The 24,476-nt window shown below is 45.3% G+C and overlaps 2 protein-coding genes across 7 annotated transcripts in view; one reads left to right on the forward strand and one right to left on the reverse strand.

Moving 5' to 3' along the window:
* The first annotated feature begins 482 nt into the window (after positions 1-482).
* slc26a2 (solute carrier family 26 member 2) lies at positions 483-6,064 on the forward strand. The gene is made up of 4 exons (XM_061686505.1): positions 483-571; positions 2,552-3,420; positions 4,503-4,951; positions 5,029-6,064. Exons 2-4 carry the CDS (start codon positions 2,563-2,565, stop codon positions 5,813-5,815), a joined length of 2,094 nt encoding a protein of 697 aa, XP_061542489.1. The 5' UTR covers positions 483-571; positions 2,552-2,562; the 3' UTR covers positions 5,816-6,064.
* A 4,018-nt stretch (positions 6,065-10,082) lies between these two features.
* Positions 10,083-24,476, reverse strand: part of htr4 (5-hydroxytryptamine receptor 4) — a 53,463-nt gene continuing 39,069 nt past the window's right edge. For 4 of the 6 annotated variants that reach the window (XM_061685675.1, XM_061685676.1, XM_061685679.1 and 1 more), the window contains 3 exons: positions 20,977-21,539; positions 17,008-17,117; positions 11,506-11,595 (listed from right to left, as the gene is read on the reverse strand). In XM_061685675.1, the coding sequence (XP_061541659.1) occupies positions 17,054-17,117; positions 20,977-21,539 (627 nt within the window). In that variant the 3' untranslated portion in view covers positions 11,506-11,595; positions 17,008-17,053. Of the gene's footprint in view, positions 11,596-17,007; positions 17,118-20,976; positions 21,540-24,476 lie in introns of all 6 variants that reach the window. The other 2 variants (XM_061685677.1, XM_061685681.1) reach the window with 2 other exon arrangements.

Below are 24,476 nucleotides of genomic sequence, written 5' to 3' on the forward strand. Positions count from 1 at the left end.
GTATTCAGACAGATGGACGATGTTAAATCGCTAGATCAGGCTTAACCAAAAACCTCAGCGTAGATGAACACATCTGACGAGGGTGGGCTTCCCGAAGGTCCCCGCAGCATGTCGCTGAATAAGGTCACCAAAATATGAATAAAATACTGGAATAAAATATGTGCTCGCCTAATCACAATAGGAAACAAAAGTGAGCGCGATGGTTTACTTTAAAACAATGTTTTTCAGGCGACTTCATTTATTATATTCATCATTTTATTAACTGCATTTTTTGGGGATTCAGTTCTTGTATTAGATGGTATTCCTAATCGAGTGGCCAATGAGTGCGGTTATTGCTCGGTTACGCCGGGACTTGCATTCTTGTCGGAGTGACAGTTCACCTTGCACGAACCATCTTTGCTGCGCGAGCACCTCACGTGACCAGTTCTCCCGTTGCGCCGTGACGTCATCACGCAGGGCCGCAGTTTGCGCGTGACATGAAATTGAGGCGGAATGGAAAACTGCACAGTAACGACGAAGCAAGCGCGGATCGTCTCCTAACGCGCTTGAGGAGAACAAAAGCTCAGCTCAGGTGAGTGAATTTAAAGTACACATTTTTAAAAAACACAATTTGTCCCAAGCCGCTCGGACAAAATGTGACACTAAATCACTTCTTCAAGAGTTTGTCTGACACGTTGACGACTTGTTGACAAAGGCGCTCATTCATAATCTTGAGTCAACACGCTAGCCGGAAGTTTATCTGGACAACTTTCTAATAAAAATAACGTACAAATGTCCTCTTTTAATTTTTTTTTAATTTGTTTTCTTTCTCGGGATTAGCTGTTAAAAATAGCCTGGAGCAATAATCTCATCAACGCGGAACTAACGTGGGGAAAGTTGATGTGCTTTACATGAAGTCGTGCATATAGAGGAGAAATTAATATTTACTGTTATATTAGTGAGTAGGAAAAAAAAAAAAAAAAAACAGACATCATAGTTTGTGTATTTTTGTAATTTTTAAAAAATCTACATGTACAGCAAGTATTAAAATGTAACAATGCTCCTCAAAAAGGCCGAGCAATTTTTTTTTCTTCAGCTACAGTTCATCATTCTTATTTTTCCTGACCTAGTTGAATAAATTAGTAGCCCCCCCCCCCCACCACTGACTTGGAATGCAATATGATGACTTCTCAGAGGGGAATCAAGCCCAGTGAAAGGGTTCTTTCTTTCTTTCGCACATTTTACACTTGCTCAAACTTTACCTCCCTCACTTCGTTCTCAACCTAAATGTGTTGAAATGTTCCATACTAAATGTACATTTGCTTTAGGATGCAGTCACACTTGACCAAAATGGTGGTTAAACGTGTTGTCAATGTCAGCGGCTTTAGTGCAAGACATTTTGGACAATGATGTGCGTTCCACGAAAATGTGCAAAAAAAAAAGTCGAAAGAAAACCGAGCAGAGTTCATCCTACTTGCTAAACTGAAGCGCCGTGAGGTCGAAACCATTTCTTTTTCGTGACTTGAGAGATGAATGTTTAACAAGAAACGGGGTCAAATAACGTGAGAGGTGTTTTACTCAACAGTTCCACTAAAAGCAACCAAAACCAGGCACTTTTGATTATAAATAGGCAGAACAACTCGAAATAATCTGCAGAGTGGAGGGAAAAAAATGCACATGCAAAGTACTCGTCAATTTAATTATAATAACCGTCAGGCTTTCATAATAAATATAAACAGAACAACAACAAGTAATCAAGTTCAGCGCAGCAGCTATGGAATAGTTTTAGAATTGAGTATTGTAGCCATGATCCCATCAATTAATCGAGTAATGAGATAACAACTGATTTTGCATTATTGAACACGTTAGCTACAGGTGTTATTTTGGACCCGTCGGGGTCGCCACGTCCTACTGTAGTATCTGTGACTTTGCGTGTGCCTGGCTTTAAAAGGCAGGGCCCGGCCCTGGTGAGCGGCGTGGGCGTCGGCAAAGGAGAGTGCGGTGCCCTTCGGCAACTCGTGACCAAATGTTGTTTTGTGTTTTATTCAATAAAGCAATTGAAAATGTGCCGGCGGCTCCGTCTATCCTTGACCACTTGCGGGCGGCATTATAACCCATTCGAACTAGCGATGGCAGTCTATGTTAAATTAGCTAACGTCAATATGTTACCGTGTGTTGGTGATTGCAGATGTTACGCTTTATCGTCCTTGTTGAGTGTGGAATGATCCCAAACTTTGGACATTTGTCTTTTCCTCCTGGCTTGCTCCTATCGTGCCAATTTATTTCTGTATGCGACTGTGTTAGCATTAATAAGCTCAGATTTTGGTTCAACCTTTTTAAAAAAAATTTTTTTTATATAATTGAATTATTGAGTTACTCGATGAATCGTTGCAGCCCTAAATCCGGTTATTAAAAGGTCGACCGCATGCTCGGTCATGCGATACAGGTGTCGTACGATTGAACGCGATGTCTCGCCAGTTAGTTGTTATAACGGCAACAAAAGAAAAGAAATGAACAGAAAGACTCGAAATGACGGCGCTTTAAGAGATGAAACCTCCTTTGTTGGGCGCAGAGAGCTCGACGATGCCCCACGGAGATGCCGGCTGTGCCGAGAGCGAGCGGCACGAGCCTCTCGTCCTGGAAAGCGTGCCGGAAGAGGCGGGACGAAGCTGTCAGACGGCGTTGTGCCGCCGCCTCGAGAAACACTGCTCGCGCTCGCCGCGGGAGATCAAGTCCAAGGTCCTGGGCTTCGTGCCCATCCTGCAATGGTTGCCGCGCTACCAGCCGAGAGACTGGCTCCTCGGGGACGTCATGTCGGGACTCATCGTGGGAATCCTGTTGGTCCCGCAGTCCATCGCCTACTCCTTATTGGCCGGGCAGGACCCAATCTACGGGCTGTACACCTCCTTCTTCTCCTCCATCATCTACACACTGCTGGGCACCTCCAGACACATCTCCGTGGGCATTTTCGGGGTTCTCTGCCTGCTGGTGGGGCAGGTCGTGGACCGGGAGGTGGCGTCGGCGGGGTACCTCACGGAGGGCGGCGACGGCCTGGCGGCCGTCAACGGTAGCGCGTTGGAGTCGTGCGACAGGAGCTGCTACGCGATAACGGTGGCGGCGACGGTCACCTTCACCGCGGGGGTCTACCAGGTGCTGATGGGCATCTTCCAGGTGGGCTTTGTGTCCGTCTACCTGTCAGACTCGCTGCTCAGCGGCTTTGCCACCGGGGCGTCGCTAACCATCCTCACCTCCCAAGTCAAATACCTGCTGGGGCTGAAGATCCAAAGGCCGCAGGGCTGGTTCACCCTCTTCAAGACCTGGTTCAGCCTGCTGGCCAACCTGGCACACGCCAACCTGTGCGACCTGATCACCAGCCTGGTGTGCCTGCTGCTGCTGGTGCCCACCAAGGAGCTCAACAACCGCTTCAAAAACAAGTTGAAGGTCAGTCATTCGCTCTGGACAATCCGTCAACGCCTCCTCGTACGGTACAGACGGCGCTCGTTAAATTACGCCACAGTTTGAGAAATTTAGCGTTATTTACTCAAATAGTCGTTTAGTCGACAGAACAGTTTTTACATTGCTGACCTGACTGCAGACAGCAACATAAAAACAAGTACAAAAACTGCAAAGACAACAAACTACTATGTACACAACAAACACAAAAACAAAATAACAATCACGAATAACCAGACAAAATCTTCCCAGCCAATCGAAATACACCAAAGCTCTCTTCACTTCGGCACTTTACAGAATTTTTTTTTTTTTTTTTTTTTTTTTTTTTTCCCCCCCCCCATGTCCCATCCGCTCGTCTCTCGAGCTTCTTTGAATGTTCACGTTCCTCCCCGCATCATAAACTTGTCTCCGCGTGTGTTGGGGGGGGGGGGGGGATGCTGCCAATACAATACAACAAATAATGTCTCTTTGTTCCTCTGTTTATGCCAGTGAGGCATAGTGACAGACAGAACAAATGAATGGTCTTCTATTAGATGGCAGGAAGTAAATAGTCATTCATGTATTCACTTTTTGTGACATTTTTGTTTGTTGGTGTGCCGTGAGCCCATCAATGACGTCATTGATCAGATCGGCGAATTGTGACATAAAAGCCGATCAGCATAAAAGGCTAAATATCGGCCGATACCCATCGGCCCGATAAAATCGGCGGAAAGTCTAAACAAAATGGGTGGAAAAGTGCAAATGAAAGAAGGAAGTGAGCGGAGCGCCTCAAAAGGTGCCATTTTGAAAAAGGAAGAACAAATTACAAATGGACTTCCTCAAATAGCGGGGGCGCCATGCCCCCGTTAGTTGCCAGGTCAGTCATTCGCTTCCCTCAGGCAAATAAACGTCACCCGCCCCACCAGGAACTGTAATTATCTTAGTCCATTGTTCAAAAACAGACATCGAATGCTTGCTAAGCCCATTTGTACTCTGTCGCTAACCAAAACAGCATCACCTATCGAAGCGTGTTCCATTACAAATGAACATCTTCCTGAAATAATCCGCTCGTGCGTCGGTTCGTTACCCAGGCTCCGATTCCCTTCGAGCTCTTTGTGGTCATCATCGCGACGCTGGCGTCTCACTTCGGTCGCTTCAACGCAGACTACGGCTCGGACGTGGCGGGCGAGATCCCGACGGGCTTCCTGCCGCCGCGGCTGCCGGCGTGGTCGCTCATCCCCGCCGTGGCGGTGGACGCCTTCTCCATCGCGCTGGTGGGCTTCGCCATCACGGTTTCGCTGTCGGAGATGTTCGCCAAGAAACACGGCTACCGGGTGGACGCCAACCAGGAGATGTACGCCATCGGGTTCTGCAACATCCTGCCGTCCTTCTTCCGCTGCTTCGCCACCAGCGCCGCCCTGACCAAGACGCTGGTCAAGGAGTCGACGGGTTGCCAGACGCAGGTGTCGGGCCTCGTCAGTGCCGTGGTGCTGCTGCTGGTGCTGCTGGTCATTGCGCCGCTCTTCTATTCCCTTCAGAAGTGAGTACGGCTCAGCTGAAATGTCCATTTCTTCAGGTCGGGGCAACCCGCTCGAGTAACCGCGGCTTCCCGTCTAGGTGCGTGCTGGCCGTCATCATTGTGGTCAACCTGCGCGGCGCCCTGCGCAAGTTCGCCGAGGTCCCCCGCATGTGGCGCGCCAACCGCGTTGACGCCGCCATATGGCTGATCACCATGGCCACCTCGGCGCTGGTCAACACGGAGCTGGGCCTCCTAGCGGGCGTCCTGGTGTCCGCCTTCTGCGTCCTGGGCCGGACGCAGCGGGCTCAGGCGCTGGAGCTGGGCCGGACGCAGGACGGGGACCACTACGAGGTTCTGTCGGCGTACCGCGGCCTCCGCTCCCACCCGGCCGTGGCCGTCTTCAGGTACCCGGCGCCAATCTACTACGCCAACCGGAGTTTGTTTAAAAAGTCTTTGTACCGGCGCGCGGGGCTCGACCCGGTGAAGGAGAAGACGCGGCGCATCAAGTTCGAGAAGAAGCTGAAACGGCAGAACGCCGAGCGGGAATCGGTGTGCAAAGAGGACGGCGAGGGCGCAGCCGGCGTCACGTTGGCGCTGGAGCAGAAACCTTTACGCGGCTTAGTGCTGGACTGCGGCGCCGTCTTGTTCGTGGACAGCGCCGGTGTCGACGCACTGAAGGAAGTGCGCAAAGATTACGGCGAGCTGGGGGTGGCGGTGGTCCTGGCTCAGTGCAGCCCGGCCGTCCTGGACGCCCTCCGACGAGGGGGGTACCTTCCGGAAAAACGGGGAGGGGACCACCGCTTGACCTTCTTCACCATCGCAGACGCCGTCCATCACGTGCAGCGTGCGTCTGCGCCAAACGCCGATTATAACGGTACGCGTTGAGATCGAAGTGACCCGATTTATGTCTCGGAAAACAAGTCGTGCCTTGCTATGCTGACGTTAGTTACTGACGGTGCCTTCCCGGGGCTGGATTTGCACTGCGGCGTTGTGACTGTAATGCAATCGTTTCTGCTAGGTCGTCACGATAAATGCGACCTTGGACAATTGCAATAAACGACGATCGAAAAGAATGCACAATTTGCAATAGCGCAGATCTGTGCCACATTTAAAAGAGCCGCGATTCAAATCTGATTATCAGGATTTCTATCAGATTTCATGTTTTTTTTTTTTTTTTTTTTTTTTTTTATATATAAACACTCTCACGATGCATACCCAAACTGAGTTTACCGTGTGGTGTAAATCCAGCCAAGGTGAACTGTTTTGACTTTTAGTTCTATCAGAGATTTCAGGGTTTAAACGTAGAAACTACTTTAAGTTCGCCCCGGGTACTCAACTCTACGGACTAGGCATGGGCTGGCTACCGGTTTACCGCAGTTTGATAAAAGCCACGGTTTCAAAACTGCAAAACCTTTCCATCTGCACTTTTTTTTTTTTTTTTGCTTTTATTTTATAGAATCATCCAAAAGCAACACGACTCCCCTCCTGTTGTTGGTGCGAGCAGTCAATTAACCAGCGGACCTTCCCCCCGTGCGGAGAAAGTTTGCTCTTTTGGGAATTTATTTTGGGTCGAGGAAGGATATGCAAAATGTGCTTCGAAAAAGTGGCTCTTGAAATGAACGTTTGCTACAAATTGCGAGAGTTGGTGTGTCTACAGTTGGGGAAATAAATACTATAGACTCTCTACCGCGGCAGCTAACTAGCGTGGCTAGCATCTGTTCGTTTGCGCGGAGAAGAGCAGAAGTTGCTACTCATTTTCCAAGTACGTACTACATTCAATTGGTCACTGCTTTTTTTGGTTTCCTTAAGTACTTACAGAATGTGTTCAATGAGAGAATGTTATTTATGCAAACATTTTAAAAATGACATTTTTGAGCTGTAATTGTATAGCAATATTTTTGCTCCGGGTTATCCGAATGTCAGAATCTGACACCGGGCCATGTCTAGTATGGATGAGTCTTTTTTTTTTTTTTTTATTATTTGTGACCTACTGTATATAATTGTTAGCAACCTCCAGTCCACAAGAGGGAAACGTTACCTGGAAGTTCGTGTCGTCGTTACTGAAATGATGACGTTTGTTCCAATGCCAAAGTTTTACGTTTAGCCAACGTAGCGCAGCAGATGAGTTACTGACGTCCAAATGTCGTTTACTGAAATACAAAAGTGGCATGACGCATTTTTATTTTCCACGTGACAAAACCACGAGCGGGCGTCTGTTCAACCGTTAAGCACCGCAGGTTCGATTCCTTCGTCTGTGTTTGCCGAGGGCGACGCGCTCGCCGAACAAACACAGACCCGAGCAAAGTTCACAGCCAGTAGAGAAGTGAAGTCCACAATGGAGAACTGAAAGCTTGAATGTGAAATGCCATCAAAATGAAAACTCATTCTCAGGAATAGCTGCTTGTATTTCCTCCACAGTCCTGCGGTCTGTGAATTAATAATATTTTTAAACCGACCTGACCCAGGTCGGCCGAGTTAGTGGCGTCCAAAAACATTACATACCGTCCTTAACCGACCACAACTGCCAAAAACGAAGACCGTCTTGTGAAGAGAACATTTTTGAATAGAAACTGCTTTTGGATCTGGGATAAAAAGTGATGACGAGTCCCTTTGCGTCGTTGTCAACGATCCTTTTAATTTTTTAATAACTGAGCCAAGTTGGTAGCAGTGTGACAAACCGTCCACTACCGACTGTCGAGATTATCGTCTTGTGTTGGCGCCAGAATATTATTGTTTTGAACAGACAGCCCAGGATGCTTGACGCAGCCGCCGGCATCGGCAGAAACGGAACACGCGGCCACAATTACGCTGGACCCCGATTCATTTTCAATGGTGTTCAATCTGCAGTGCTGGAGGCCGCAAGTGATTCCAATTATTTTGTGGGCTGCCGTACCATTTCAACTCATTTTCGCAGCCTTGAACAAATGTCCCTTGTGTGTTTTTACAAGCACTTGTTGGATGTTCACCAACTGACACTGGTGACTGCTCCATCATGACAATCTTTTTTGTTGTTGTTGTTGTTGTAAAAGTGGATGTATATTTTAAAAAAAAAAAAAAAAAAAAAAAAAAAAAAAAAAAAAGCGCCTTTGAGTCTATGCATCATAATTGGCAAATGCCTTAATAAAATTTCACATATTGTGTGCGTTTCTACCATCCCACCTTTTCTGGGCGTTGGGTTTTTCTTAACGAACAAAGACCTCAGCGGAATGTTTCCACTGCGTCAGTTGCATGTGTGTGGACATGTAGCTTCGATTCATTTTGGTTTGATAAAAGTAGGACACTTGCTCCATGGATGAATGCATTCATGGATGCTGTTTAGCGTCTGAAAATAAGAGTATCATTGTACTGGCTTTTGATTTTCACATTTGTCCACAAGAATGTACTGCCCCCCCATTCAAAGCATGCATAAACTTTTTTTTGTTTTAATTATTATTACACCGTTTGTTTTCATGGAGGACGCCACACTATTGTAATAAATGCTAATAAAAACTTGACAGGTCACGTATAAGCCGAAGCAAGACAACGTTAACTCAAACCTTTTTATTTGGATAATAACATGAAGTCTGAACTACCAAGTGGCCTTCAGCGTATGCGGCCATGTGAGTACGACAAGCCAGTGGAAACATTTTTACCAAAAATAAGAAGAATGAGGATATTTTGGCCACCAAGATGGAGTCTAGCGGTGCACTGCCCCACACCTTGGACCGCCACTGATTCAAAGTAACGAAGAAACACCAAATGGACTCAACGTGACAAGACTTAAGGAACGTGACATCAACGACGATCCGACAGAAACGGCGAGAAAAGCAGGAAACTCAATACAAACAAAGTGAGGAGACGACGAGGCACACCTGGACTCGACGCGAGTGACTGGAGGGAGCTGACTGGTGGACACGAGGAACACGGCTGACGAGAACAGGTGGAGCTGAGGACCTGATGAGTCGACAAGAGGTGAACATGAGACGGGGAAACGAGACGTAACAACAAAAGTCAATCTCACCAATGTTCGTCCTTCACTTTGTCCTCCAACGGCAGAATAGAGGAGGAATCTTGTTCCGTATCTGAATCCCAGCAAACCTCTCCTCGCCGCGCTCCTCGGTCCAAATGTCAGCGCGTCACGCGCTGCATTTCGTTCACGGCTCGTCGACATTGCGGCCTTTTTATGGCTCAAACGGCAGAGCGGGTGGGCGAGAGGACGCTCGACTTCCCCTTTGCCGCCTGTTTCGGATCCATTTAACGGCGAAAAGCACGGGGGAATAATAACCGACATCCGTCGCCCTCCCGTCGTTTAGCGTGTGAAAGACGAAGACGGCGTCAAATTTCAGCTGCCGAGAGGCTTCTGTCTTTGGAGGGGCACGAGTCTGGTCTTTGGCGGTGAGGGCAATCTCGGAGAGAAATAGCGTCACCTTTTCAAGCCACAATTCAGGTTTAAAGTGGAGTTTGTTCAGCCTGGGTTGGGTCTTCGAGCGAGGCTCAAGGTTTCGACCAGAGTTGCCAAGCCTGGGTCAGGGTTTCAAGTCAATGTCAGTTTTTCCCGAATAACGGTTAGGGTTTCAAATCAGCCTTTCCCCCAAGGGTTAGGGTCTCAAGATGAGTTTAGGGCTTCCAGTGGGTTTCAAATTCAGGTTGGGATTTCCCATTTGGGTTTGACGCTTGGGTTACAGTTTCAAGCCAACGTTAGCTTTTCAAATAAGGGGTTATCATTTATAATGAGGGTTTGAAGCCAAGCTTAGGTTTTCAAGTGAGGGTGAGGGTGAGGGTGTCAGGAAGCCAAGCCTGAGTTGCAGTTCCAAATTCAGGTTTTCAACCCAGGTAGAGAGTTAAATTAAGGTTTCAAGATAAGGGTTTAAAATTTGAGCCCCAATTTTAGGTTCCGTCTTCCAATTTGGGTCTCAAGCCTGAGTTAGGCTTTCTACTTAAGGCTTCAATCAATAGGGTTAAGGTTTTAAATGTGTGTTTCAAAACTGGGTTACGGTTTGGTATTAGGATTTCAAGTTAGGGTTTTAAATTAAGGTTCCAAACCTGGGTTTTGATTTCAAATGAGGGTTTTAGTATTGCAACTGTCCACATAAGGAATGCACAAGGGCGGTGCCAATAAAATCTTTTTATTTACAATTTTTTTTTTTTTTTTTTTTTTTAACAAGTCGCTGTCGCTCACTCACTCACAACAAAACCCATCTAAAAAGCAAAGAAATCAATGGAAATCATTTGAGATCATTGTTTTCATTTTGTGTGTGTGCGTCAAAGTGCTCGTGCTTCACTCATGGTCGCGCTCACAGCTCGAAAAAAACAAAACCAAATATGATTCATAGCAATAACAAAACAATCCATCTGAGTTGAAATGCACGAGATGGGCAAAAGTAGTAAGACACGTGAGACAATGTGGACTCACTCCCGCGAGTGCTGGGAGGACTTCCGAGGAGATTTTTGTTGGGCTTGTTCTTCCGCACCGCACTCATCCAAGCGTGCCTTTGTGGGTCTACTCCTAATAGACATGCCTACCAAATTTCATGATGCTAAGTCAAATTGGCTTCTGGGGCTGAATTGTTGAAATAGTGTGAATGACGAAAATGAACCTAAAATGTAGGCTTCCAACCAAAATGGCTGCCTACGTATGTGCTTTCGGGCAGAGTTTTTTTTGTGTGGGTATACTCATGTTAGACACGCTCACCAACTTTCTTGAGGGTCCGCAAGAAAAACCACAAAAACCCAACAGACGTCAGTCACTTCAGTGAGCAGATGTAAACATGTTTGTGGACGTTCTTGTACATTCCCCATCCTGAGGCAGATGGATCATGTGACATGCGGTGTGGATGAGGTGTGACAGACAGGAGAGAAAAAAAAAAAAAAAAAAAAAAAAAACATGCATCGCCGTGGAAACATACGCACGCATTGTTGTAAGAAATGCCCACGTTCTCGAGGTGCGTCCGAAAAGTTCCAGGATTTTGTGTTTGCTCCAGCGCGGTGATGTACTTCCTTGCAGGAACTGTCAGATGCTCAAGACGTTGTGAGCAAATCCTCTGGCCCACATTTATGGGTAAAACCCGGACAAATATAAAATACATCTTTTGTGACGCCAGTCCTGGAACTTTTCAGACACACCTGGTACATACACACGCGCACTGTTTTAAGAAACACACACCCATGTGGAAACATACTACACACATACACATGCACACGCACTGTTGTAAGAAACACACACACACATGTAAACAAACTTGCTCACAACGCAGACACACACACAAAAAACACAAACACTGTATACACTAACTACACAGGCACAACTGCTTTCATAGATACACATGCACGCTCTCACACAAACATGAGGAGTTGATGTAAATGTCCAATTAAATTAAATACCATATTAAAATGAACCGAGCTTTAGAAACGTCACTCCCTGGAAGTTCCACAAGTGGGGCTACTCGGTTCGGGACCGCAGTCACGTCGGGGCCAGAACCGGAACCGGCCGAGCCGGTTAGGCCTCGGTCCACCCGGCGGCCAGTAGACACCGTCCGTCTCCGCCGGGCGGGGTCGGCGCTGCGCTCCCTTCCCGCGTATGTGCTTGGCGGAGGTGTGTGACGCTGCGTCACAAGCAGGACTCTGCGTGTTGGTGTAGCGTTTTCTTCTCCGGCGCCGCGTGGTTCCCGTTGTGAAGCGCCGAATACCTGAGAGAAGACAACGCGTCAACAACAACATCAAACACGACACATCTTCAACAAACAGACGCTTGCCCGCTCGTTCACTCAACTTATTTGTTATTATTCCTTTTTTTTCAACAGCATGTGTGTAACTCTACTGAAGCGTGGGCAGATAATGTCACGGCGGGATTAAACGTCGCTGGTCGGTTTTCCCGACACGCCGGCACCGGGCAAATGTCACAAATTGTTACAGAGAGTCCGAAGCTTATTAGCGGCGCCACCGAAAAGCCAAAATGCCAATCTGTGTGTGTCGTCGGGCAGAAGAGCGCCAGAGAAATGATGCTAAATGCGGCACTGGGCCTCGCTGTTCCCACACTCATGGAAAGACCATGAACGCATCACGCGCTAGATTTAATGAGGACTGACAAAGGAAAAACTTTGACTTTGTAATACTTGAATGTGTGTGTGTGTGTGTGTGTGTGTGTGTGTGTGTGTTGAACATCTCCTTGCAGATTTGAGTTTGTTACTTCCGAACGGGCGACGGCCGTGGTGCACCATTACACAACTAATTACTTTCAGGAGAGCGTCTGAGTGCATATGTGTGTGTTCAGGTGTGTGAGCGCGTGCTCGGCGGCCATGACGATATCCAATGAGGCGTCGTCGGGTCAACAGCTTGACTTGTTAGGTTGAAGTAAACAAATTTAAAAGCGTGCACTTCTTGCATTGTTTGATGTGTCGTCACGGCAACGAGCGAGTTTGCGTTTACTGGAACAGTCCCTTTTTTGTTTATTGTCACCGCAGTACTAAACAACAATTATAGGCAAAATTGTCACCATATGTGCTAAAAATGAACACTGGACCGCTAGTCAAAAGCTAAAGTTGTACATCAGTCACTATTACGATTCAAAAGCTTTGATATGTATGATTGTTGAAGTCTAAGTTGTGCATCTGTCACTGCAGCGCACAGCTATTCAAAAACGTTTATTCAATATGTCAAAAAAAAAAAACATGTTGAAATGTCCAAAAATTATAGATTTGATTTTATCAGGGGTATCCTAGTTGGAATCCTAATATTATTATGAATGAATAAAAATACAAAGAATTAAGGACAAAAAGATGTTTGTCAGCTATTATTCCACTAGTTTAGCTTTTTACTGTTGTCTCGTTTCAGAACACAATCTCAGAACCGAAATCGGTAGGAGGAGTCAGTCTTTTGACAGTTCACCTGGAAAAAGGACAAATTGACACTCAAATGCGAACTAAGACTCCAAGCGGCAGACTTGATGTGCCTTTTCTGGCATGACTCTTTGAGACTTCTTTATGGGTCAACTCGGAGCAGACAAATTTCAGGCCGCCGAGGAAAATTGGCCTCGCAGGCCGACGAGAAAAATATCGAAAAATCCGGTCGGGCGCACATGAGTTAATAGAGCCTTAAAATGGCCGCTTCAAGCCGAAATGGCAGCATTTCTGTCTTTTGGGGGCACGGCGTTGTCACTTTTTGTGTATGTCTATTTATGAAAGACATGTCTAAAAATGTTTTTGTAGGAAAGTCAAACTGGGTTGTAGGGTTGACTTTTCAAACGATGTCATGCGGAGGACGAGGCCAGGCAGCCAGATTAGAAGTAAATGTTCCTATTTTCCCATTGGCGGGATGCGCTGATGAACACGGACTTTCATTTTCATCTTCAGCACCAGACACGAAGCAAACGGAGCAGAAAGCTTGACTTCCAATCACACTGCGGCCAAGCTTTAGCGTTGCCCCCGGCAACAAGCGCTCCTCCAAAAAAAAAAAAAAAAAAAAAAAAAGAAAAGAACAATTTGTGTTATTAAATGTGATGCTTGGTGCCTTTTAGCCTTTCTAAACCAGCCAGTGGGAACACACGCACAGCAACCAATCAAAATAGCGTCTAATATATATATATATATATATATATATATATATATATATATATATAAACTCGAAAAATCGAAAATCGAATTGAGGTTTTCAGCTAACATAACGTACAGATCGCAAAGAAAAAGTCAACCACATATTTTGCCATAGCAGTTCCTGGTCGAGGTCGTACATAGTGTACAGACTTCAGGGGTGTCAAACTCATTTTTGTCGAGGGCCACATTGGAGTCACGGTTTCCCTCAGAGGGCCGTTGACTGTGAAACCATATAAATGTTTAGTCACCTCATTATGACATACAAATTGATGGATACCTAGTTTGGAAATCAGAAGTCAAGGATAATAGTTTGTTCAAATAAAGATGATTCTGATTTATTATTTTATGAGAATTTGAGCAATAATCATGGAAGTTGACACAGCTGATTTGCTTTCGCGGGCCACGTGAAATGACTTGGCGGGCTTGAGTTTGACACCTGTGTGCTAAGAAAACAAAGCTTGGGCGAACTCACTTTAGACGACAAATAGACAAAAGACATTCTATGACACACAACGCAACTTATTTCTATGAAATAGTATTTAAGAATAAGATACACACTCGCTGGTCTGAACAAATCAAGATGCTAGGCTAACATAGCAAGCAGATTGCAGAGAAAGTTGATTGTCTCCTGTCTGTTAAAGACCACTTTACTTCTTGGCTGAGGCGTTACGAGGATTTGCGCTCGTTTTCTAGACAAGACACGCCGTGCTGAATGTGATTGGCTGAAGGACACGCTGCTGCAGTATGGTTGGCTGAAGGACAGGGGCTGCTGCAATATGATTGGCTGTTGCATTCAGGTTGGACACGCCCTACTGATTCAGGGAGGGAACACACTAGCTAGTTGTTAGCCGTCCTCGCCGTCTCCTTCAGCAACGAAAAACAGCTTCACATCACAAGTTAGCCTCGAAGAAAAAGAAAAGCGAGTAGCTGACATTTGTGGTTGAAGCTATTTGGGGTCAGAGTTAAATTGCTTTAAAATGAGTGTATTTTAACCAAATGAATACAACAAAGCACTTTCTGTCGCTCTGTGCTGTAATGTGTCGATTTTTCTCCCCCAACTTTTGAGGAAAAGAAGTATCTGACTTCAGTGTGACGGCATTTTTACGAATGTAACCCATCCTAAACCTATAACCATTAAAAAAAACTCATTGTATAAATGTGATACATATTTTGTATGGTCATCTCATTAGCGCTCACTATGCAGCAGCCAATCATACAATAGAGGGGCGTGTCCTGCCTACAACACAAGTGGCGATCCTAATAACGCTGTACAGACCTTGGAGACCTTAATATGCTTTAGCATACCGCCTTGACACATGCTTTACATTACGAATATGCAATAAACAATCGATAAGGCACACACGTGCACACGGCGAAGCGTTCGTCGTCTGCGGAAGCTCACCGTCGTCCAATGGCGTTGCAGTCGGGCCGGGTGGGGTTGGGTCACGTGGGCGCTCGGCTGCGTGCATACTGCAGTGCCATTCAAAGAGCTATGACCACGTGCGCTCACTTATAGCTCCGAAAATGGCACTGCGGTCTGCAACAGAGGCTGGTTTGATGCCCGCGCACACGCGCACGCGCACTATTATGCTTCAGAGTAGCAAGACACCCCGAAGAAATTGTTATTGTACACAGCACACAGATGTAAACAATCTTACAGTAAGTGTAATCTATGATTAGCGTCGCTGATTTTTTCATGGGCTCAAAATGAAATGGGCACATTGACGAAAACACTGGGACAGCTACAGATTATAATTCTTATGTTACCCTAACCGCATACTTTCAATTACGCTTACCCAGTACTAATTCCCAAGTGTGGCATGAGTACCACTCGTGTTACGCTGGCTCTCTCTAGTGGTACACAAAGGTATTACGGAATTAAAAACAAATCAAATTCACAGCATTCAAAACATGCATTTACAATCAAACAAATTAGAAGGACGCTTGTAAAATATGCATACATCCTGGAAGTTAAACTTCCTTTAATCCAGTGCAGTACATTACTTTAAAAAAAAAAAAAACACAAAAAACTAGTCACGAACAGTGTATCTTTTAAGTACAGTTCTGTTGTATTTAACTTTTAAGCACAGTACAATACATTTCATAATCAGAATCAGAATCATCTTTATTTGCCAAGTATGTCCAAAAAAACAACAACATTTGCATTCAATCCTTAAAAACATTTATTGACGTAAAGACTATTGATTGTCTAATTTATCAATCGGAAACTGCTTCTTCTCAATACGCGAGTCCTCACAGCGCATGCCGACAATCGACGCGGCACAACTCAAATGACGCATTGTTCGGTTGATTCGCTCTTTTAGACTTGAACTTTGTGACCGTGACAACCAAGCCAAAAGTATTCCCCCCCCCCCCCCCCCCCACCCCCAGTAGGATTAAAATGAATGCAATTAATCAAAACTATTCACAAAATATTTAAATTATTCTTTTATTCCTTTTGAGGGATTCAAATTAATGCATAAATGAAAAAAAAAAACATTAAAATAATACTTTCATTTCAAGTTTTTTTTCAAATAGAAAAATATCCCTTTGTAAGTATTCCATTGAGGAAATAAAATGAGTCCAAGGAATTATAAAATAAACGAATTAAAGTATATTAAAATTATGAAAATCAAATTGAAAAAAAAACAGTATTCTGCTTTGGGATTAAAATGACTACAATAATAATTATGATTATTCGTTTAAATCACACTACTATATTCCTTTAAGTGGTTAAAATTACAATTAATAACAGATATGATAAAATAATTAATTGTTGGATTATAATGAGTACAATAAATTAAAACATAAAAATTTGGAGGGGTTAAAATTAGTACCATAAATAAAAACCCTTTGAAAATAAATTAAATGAAAGAATTATCTAATCACTTAAAAAGTATATGAATGCCCTTCAGGGAATAAAATAAATGTAAATAACATTTAGATGATCAAAGTCAAAGTATTCCCCTGGAAGGATTTAAATTAATAGAATGATGTACAAATATTTTAAAATATAAGGACTTAATAGTACAATAAATAAAATGTGGACAAAAATACATTCTTAAAGCAAAATTGAAGTATTCCTTTGAGAGAATAGAATTAATACAATAAGCGTAAAACAACATATTTATCCAAATGAAAGTTAAACCCTTGAGAAAAATATCGAAATAAAACAAAATTAAGTGAAGATATAGACTCTGTCCGTTCGATTCCCAACGGGATTTATTTAATTTTTTTTAAATTCCTCTTTTGAAATGTCATTTGTCAGTTTGCGACTTCCCGATGTTGCAGCTCCCACCCGTGTCAGCGTGATGGGAAACTCCCGAGTCGAGCAACTTTTCATCAACAAACGACTTTGATTGGGATCTCCTGCCACCGGTTCGATTTGAAGTATAGCGCTGACAAAAGATGGTTTGTTTCCCTCCCGTTTTCTTCCAGCTGTAATTGATGTCAATGGGAAAGAGAATTTGCGTCTGTGTGTGCGCGTGTGTGTGTGTGCGACCGACTCACTTGAGCGAGCGAGCGAGAGAGAGCCTGCAGGTGAGGCTTAGCGCGGCTAGACAGGCACTGGCCTGGTGTTGCACAACCACAGCAGCAGTTTGGAGGCAGACGAGCAGCTGCTGGAGACAAGAGCAGGGAGGACCACGAGGAAGACCAGGAGGACGAGGAACCGCAAAGACATTTGGGGTGAGGGACCAAAAAAGAACGCGAGATGATTTCAAGTGGAAGTTGACGCGTGAAAAAAATGAGGTGGAGAAATGAAAGGATGGAGGAAGAGGAGATGAGGAGTGGATGGAAAATGGACCGATGGCAGGAGGAGGATAGGAAGGTCAAAAAGAGCAAGAGAAAAGAAAAGGAAAAAAAGTCAAGATAGGTTTTGAGTCAAAAGTGGAAAGGGGGAAGGCAAATGAGGGATAGGAAAGGAGGTGTAGACAGAAGGAGAACGAGTGGAGGATGGGTGCGAGGGATGGAGAGAACGGGGATGAAGAACGAAGGGCAAAGAAGTAAGGATGCCAAAAGGGAAGTGAAAAAGAAGAAAATGGAAGGAGCGGAGGGATGGGGAGAAGGACGGAAGGACAGGGAAAGAGGTATAGAGATAAAGGGAAAGAGAGGGGGATGGGAAGGGTGAAAGAAGCAGTCAAGAGAGAGGAGGGGGTGGAAACGGGGGACATGAGACACAAAAGAGAAGAAGGATTCAGGAGTGAGGATGGATGGAAAGAAAGGATGGAAAAGAAAAAGGTCAAGAGAGGAGGACAAAGGAGGGTGAAAAAACAAGGTTAAAGGTCACACGCACAATCGACCCATCGGAGAGCAGACGCGTGTTCTCGCTGGCGGGATTGCGCGCGACACGTCAATGTACAAGACGCGTGTTTTGAAAGCATCCGATTACGACGAGCATCAACGTCGCACGAATGGGACTTTCGATGACAAACGTGCGAATTGAGAAAACAAAAGAGCCGTCGACAAAAACCCGTGATATTGCCCACAAAAAACTTTTCAATGCAACTTTAGTTAAAACCTCACGAGTACGACTTTTGACAACAAAAGCCATTCACGCGCACGTTTTGATAAGAAAAAGTTGGGAGTGGCGAATTTAGCAAAAAAATGTGTCCATGGAAATTGGACAATGAGCAACCGATGAGCGCAAAGTTACATACAAACTTGTCAGCATGAAATTAGTCAACAAAAAACCGTGAGCGTGAATTAAGACAAAAAGTCGCACGCACAGATTCGGACGGCAAAACGCGAACGTGAATTTAGATCACAAAAAGTCGCAAGCAAGAATTTAAACAGACTTGTTTACACAAACTTACAAGACAAAGTTATGAGTACACATTTAGTTAACAATAAGCTACGAGCAGGAATAATTGGATAATCATTTGTAAAAATTGAATTCAGATTTTAAAAACAATATTGAAGCGCCACTTTACTTACAAACTGAGGGTGAATTGAAATAATCCCCCAAAAAACTTTGGAGTGCACTGACATTTAAATAACAACAGTAGGAATTTAAAGAAGGAAAACTTAAAGTGTCACATTTAGGGACAACATTTAACAATGAAGACAGCAAAACCTTTCGGGCACAAAGTTAAGATAAAAAGTTGTGAGCAGGGAATTTCGATAAAGACGTGCAATATTGAATTTGGACACTTATATGGGTAACATTAACATCAACGGTGTGTGTGTGTGTGTGTGTGTGTGTGTGTGTGTGTGTGTGTGTGTGCGTGTGGCGTGTTGGCAGCCGAAAGCAAGGTTTCCTGTTAGGATTTTTGTCTCTTTGCTTTTGTTTACGTCTGCAAGACATTGTTATCCGGACACATTAAATACTGCCGGAAAGAAAATGGCCTTGCGTGCATTTTGCAAAAAAAAAAAAAAAAAAAACAACAACCAAAAAAAAATAACGTATCCAAATAAGATTCAGCAAATGTCAAATGTTTTTAATTAAGACCACCACATCATTTCCTGTGCGGGTTTCGACAGTAGAAGACAAAAAAAAAAAAAAAAACAACGTGAGAAACATCTGCAGGAAAGTTGGAAGAGCAACAGCAACGACATCCTGACGACAAACGCTCCAAAGACCAAAAACCCAAGTCCACAAATCTAAGCTATTAAGTCCAAGTCATTTTTATCCAAATCCTTAAAGGAGAACGAATCTCTAGTCGAAACCCGGTATTCTGATGAATATTTTGTTTCGTTTGTGGGATTAGAATTCATGGCTCATTATTATTTAATTCAGCAATTTTCATCCCTCTCATATCACATCGCCCTCTGCTGGCGAGCAAAATGAACATCACAACTGCTCTCTCGCTCGCGTCGCAAACGTCACGTGAATCAAACAAAACAAAGGTAGCGGACTCCCCACGTCTGCCGCTAACAACTAGCATAACTACAGGTTGATGATGATGACTTGAATTTTTTTGGTCTCGTCGTCAACGCCGTAGTTATGCTAGTTGTTAGTGGCATGCGCGCGGAGTCCGCTACCTGTTTTCCGGGTTTGGTCATATGACATTCACAAGTGCAAGAGCAGCAGAAGGCGATATTGCCGTCGTTAAAACGAAGACACCAAATCGAGTCCTGGAATTCAGGACCTTGAATCCAAGGTCTTGAATAGGGGTCTATATATAAAAACAAACGCCTTGATGGGAAAAAAAACCCAGGTCCTTAAAACTAAGACCTTAACTACCAGTCCTTAAAACTAAGACCTTATCTATCAGTCCTTAAAGCTGAGTCTTTAAAAAATACATAAATAAATAAATAACCCTAACCCGAACAACCCTAACCCTGACCCCTAACCTGAACCCTAAATCCTTTTTAACAAATAAGACCTGATTTCCAAGTTCTCAAGGGTTAAAATTCATGTCCTTAAAAAAACTTAACGTAAACATAACACTAAATCCAAGCGCTCAGAATCCAAGTCCTTAAAACTGAGACCTTAATTCTAAATTCTTAAACTCAAGTCCTTTTAAAAACGAATCCTTAAATCGTGAAACTCTTTCGAAGTAAATCCTTAAAAGCGAAATGCTCAAAAACAGTTGAAGGAAAATTTGTAGCCTCAAATCCAAGATTGCAAAGTCAAGTCTTTAAAACCGAAACATGCAATGCAAATGCGTCACGTTTCTTTACATCGCCAACTAGAGGCCTGGCATGCACATAACACGTCTCCACTCATTTTTGATGCAGGAGGTAGGCTGACATGGAAAAGGATGAGGCGCTAAAAGGGACAAGCCCAAAGGAAAAGAAGAAGAAACTGACAGTAAGCCTTTTCAGGGGTTGCGCCCCTCACCCCGAGAAAAGGAGAAGAAAAAGAATAAAGAAAGAAAATAATAAGAAATTGAAAAGAAATCTGTGGGTGCCGAACCAGGAGTGTGCAGGCTTCTACTGTCTTTGTATTATTTTCTCAATGTATGGCCCATTCTTTATACATCACATACAGCATAAGAGATATTGCTTTTGGGTTCAATAATAAAGTCGACAAAATGCTACCGCGGAGGTATAAAGGAGAAATTATATTTAGTGTCTCTACCAAGTAGAAATGCTTGGAAAAACATAAATACTACGACTAAAAAAAAAGATGTGAATTGACAAGAATAATGACGTGTTTTTAGAAAGATTTTTTTTTTTTGAAAGAAGCAAAATCTCAAACCAGAATAGTGTCATAATGTAAGGAAAACAATTGTAATCCTGAGAGAGAAAAAAAAGTCAGACATTGATGAGAATAAAGTTGTTTTTGTTCCAGAAGAAAAAATCGTAAGCGGATAAAGTTGAATAAAAAAATATTGTATTGTTGAAATAAAAATCTTTTTGAGAAAAATACGGTCAACCTACCTGCCAAAAGATTAGTTTATTTTGCTAGAAAAAAAACCAACAACATTTTACAAAAAAAGTAAAATAATCCCAAGATAAATCTTATTTTCAAGAGAAAAAAAAAAAAATATAACCACGACACTGGGAGCGCGCGTGCCGCAGAGCGGAACTTACTTGAGCACGTGGGCGGAGCCGTTGATGCGCGTGGCGGCGCACGGCGCGCGCGGGTCCAGAACGGACGGCCGGCGGTAGCGATTGCGTCCGCAGCACAGGATGATGAGGAAGGCACGGCGGAAGGACTTGTTGAGGAAGGCGTAGAGGATGGGGTTGAGCATGGAATTGATGTAGCCCAGCCACAGGCACGCCGCCCACAGCTTGTCGGGCACCGTGTAGCCGATGAAGGGGTCCACCACGTTGGTGACGAAGAAGGGCGCCCAGCACAGGCAGAAGCAGCCCATGATGACGCACAGCGTCTTGGCCGCTTTGGTCTCGGTGCGCATGCGGTGGTTGCGCTGCTGGTCGGCAGAGTCCGAGGCCGCCGCGCCGCCCGCCCGCTGCAGCATGCCGATCTGGAGGGCGTGCGCGCGCGCCGTCACGTAGATCCGCTGGTAGGCCAGCACCATCAGCACCAGCGGGATGTAGAAGGCCACCACCGAGCACGTCACCGCGTACGGCTTGTTCACCATGAAGACGCACGACGTCGAGTTGCTGCCTTCCGTGTAGCGACGCTCGTCGATCTGCCAACGGTTAGAAATAAACAAGTCAGGAAATGCCAACTGCAACATCGGAACTTTATGCATCAGAGGCGCTTTCAACGGCGACGGGTGCGTGCTGACTCCCGTTGAACGAGTTCGAATGTGAACTGGTGAATTGTAGCCGCTATCCTCAATTATAAGAGGGTGTGCACACTTGCGCAACCCCATTATCTCAGTCATTTATTTTCACTTCCATCTCCATCTGAGGAAAAACACCATTTCTGTAAAAGCGAGTATCCAGAAGAAGTCGTCGTCGTCGTCGTCGTCGTGCAAATGGACAGAATATAAACCCGTCGGATTTTATTGCTGCAGTAAAACTTGAAAACAAAAAAAGAATGCAGTTAGCGCACTCTCGTTCGCATACGTACAAGCTAACATGCATGAAGGCGATTTGTTTCCCAACAAAACAAACTCAACTCGGAGCATCTGGCGGCGGAATCCTTCCTGAGCCGAGTCGCCGTCAGAACTCGCCACGCGTTTAATTGGACCCTCCGAGACAAACGCGAGTTACGAAAGGCGCTAAACCTCTCTTTGCGTGTGCGTGCCAAATTGGACCGGGAGCCGGGTCGCCGAGCGAGGGCAGGCGAGGGCGAGCGAGGTTAACGGAGGCAGGGGAGTCGCCCGCTCCTCCGGCCTGACGAGACGACGCCCGCTTTGCGTTGCTTTAGAGCAACAAATACGACCGAATACCAAAAAATTAAAATAAAAAAAATCTTCTTTAAAACGCTTTCCGCTTTTGTCATGAAAGGACCGACTGAACAAGTTGATCTGTGTTATTGGTGTCAGGAAGCTCCGGCAAAATGTTTGCCCACGTTTTCTTTTCTTCCTCAGATTTGCACTTCCGTAGTTGAGTTTTTTTCTTCTTCAGTAAAAAGACGTCTCATGAAGGGTATTGTCAAATATTTCCAAGACAGAACCACATTACATGAGAAGAATGTATTTTTTTCAAGAGAATAATTTCTTTTAAGATCCATCCATCCATTTGCAGATGACACCACTGTCATCGGCCTCATCGAGGACGGTGACGAGTCTGCATATCGACAGGAAGCGGAGCGGCCGGAGCTGCGGTGCGCCCGACACAACTTGGAGCTGAACACGCTCAAGACTGTAGAGATGATCGTGGAATTCAGGAGGCATCCTTCGCCACAGCTGCCCCTCACGTTGTCCAGCCGCCTTGTGTCAACCGTCGAGACCTTCGAGTTCCTGGGAATTACAATCTCTCAGGACCTGAAGTGGGCGACCATCATCGACTCCGTCCTCATAAAGGCCCAGCGGAGGATGTACTTCCTGCGGCTTCTGAGAAAGCACGGCCTGCCACCGGAGCTGCTGAGACAGTTCTACACAGCGGTCATCGAATCGGTCCTGTGTTCTTCCATCACAGTTTGGTTCGGTGCTGCTACAAAAAAGGACAAACTCCGACTGCAACGGACAATCAAAACTGCTGAAAGGATTGTCGGTACCCCTCTACCCACCATTGAGGACTCGCACGCTGCCAGAACTAAGACAAGGGCGTGCAAAATCCTCTCGGACCGTCCGCACCCCGGTCACCGGCTCTTCCGGCTCCTTCCCTCAGGTCGGCGCTACCGATCGACGCAAACTAGAACTAGTAGACATTCCAACAGCTTCTTCCCTCTTGCGGTCAACTTCTTAAACACCTAACCTATAATTCCACTACAACAAGCTGGCAATTTTTTGACTTGAGTTCGTTGTCACATTTCTGTGGGGCCAATTATGTATTACTCGTGCACTCACTGCAGTTGTCTCGCCATGCTGCACTATTTGCATATACTGGCCACTCATGCCAGAGTAGCATCTGCTCCATTTGCACACCGATTGAGGAGTATCTGTAACATTTGCACAACCGACATTGTCCCAGATGATCGCATACACTCCTCAGTCTCAGCGCCCTTTGCACAATGGTCATTGCACCGGACTATTGCAATATTAGTCGTTCGAACTGACTCTGCATCTTTTTGCACAATTGTTTTTTGTCAATGTCTTTATGTCCCCAAAGTGTTCTGTCAATTGACTGTCTGTTGTACTAGAGCGGCTCCAACGACCGGAGACAAATTCCTTGTGTGTTTTGGACATACTTGGCAAATAAAGATGATTCTGATTCTGATTCTGATTCTGATTTTCTACCGCTTATCCGAGGTTGGGTCGCGGGGGCGGCAGTGACGCCCAGACTTCCCTCTCCCCGGCCACTTCGTCCAGCTCTTCCAGGGGATCCCGAGGCGTTCACAGGCCAGCCGAAAGACGTAGTATCTCCAGCGTGTCCTGGGTCGTCCCCGGGGTCTCCTCCCGGAACACCTCACCGGGGAGGCGTGCGGGAGGCATCCGAATCAGATGCCCCAGCCACCTTCATCTGGCTCCTCTCGATGCGGAGGAGCAGCGGCTCAACTTTGAGATCCTCCCGGATGACCGAGCTTCTCACCCGATCTCTAAGGGAGAGCCCGGACACCCTGCGGAGGAAACTCATTTCGGCCTCTTGTGTCCGGGACCTCAGTTCCTTTGGTCACAACCCACAGCTCGTGACCGTGGGAACGAAGATCGACCGGTAAAGTCGAGAGCTTCGCTTTTTGGCTTAGCTCCTTCTCATCACCGACCCGGAGAGGGCACGCCGCCCTTATCCGACTGAGGACCATGGTCTCAGATTTGGAAGTGCTGATTCTCATCCCAGCCGCTTCACACTCGGCTGCTGAACTGCTCCAGTGAGATTTGGAGATCGCGGCTTGATGAAGCCAGACAGAACCACATCATCTGCAAAAAGCAGAGATGCAATACTGAGGCCACCGAACCGGACCCCCTCTACGCCTCGGCTGCGCCTAGAAATCGTGACCATAAAAGTTATGAACAGAATCGCCGACAAAGGGCAGCCTTGGCGGAGTCCAACCCTCACCGGAAACGAGTCCGACTTAC

The sequence above is a fragment of the Phycodurus eques genome, chromosome 9 (assembly GCF_024500275.1).
Source record: "Phycodurus eques isolate BA_2022a chromosome 9, UOR_Pequ_1.1, whole genome shotgun sequence".
Lineage (NCBI taxonomy): Eukaryota > Metazoa > Chordata > Actinopteri > Syngnathiformes > Syngnathidae > Phycodurus > Phycodurus eques.

Coding starts and splice junctions, on each gene's coding strand:
- slc26a2 (XM_061686505.1), top strand. CDS start 2,563: ATGCCCCACGGAGATGCCGGCTGTGCCGAGAGCGAGCGGCACGAGCCT. Junction 3,421..4,502: donor GCTTCAAAAACAAGTTGAAG/GTCAGTCATTCG, acceptor TTCGTTACCCAG/GCTCCGATTCCCTTCGAGCT. Junction 4,952..5,028: donor CTCTTCTATTCCCTTCAGAA/GTGAGTACGGCT, acceptor CTTCCCGTCTAG/GTGCGTGCTGGCCGTCATCA.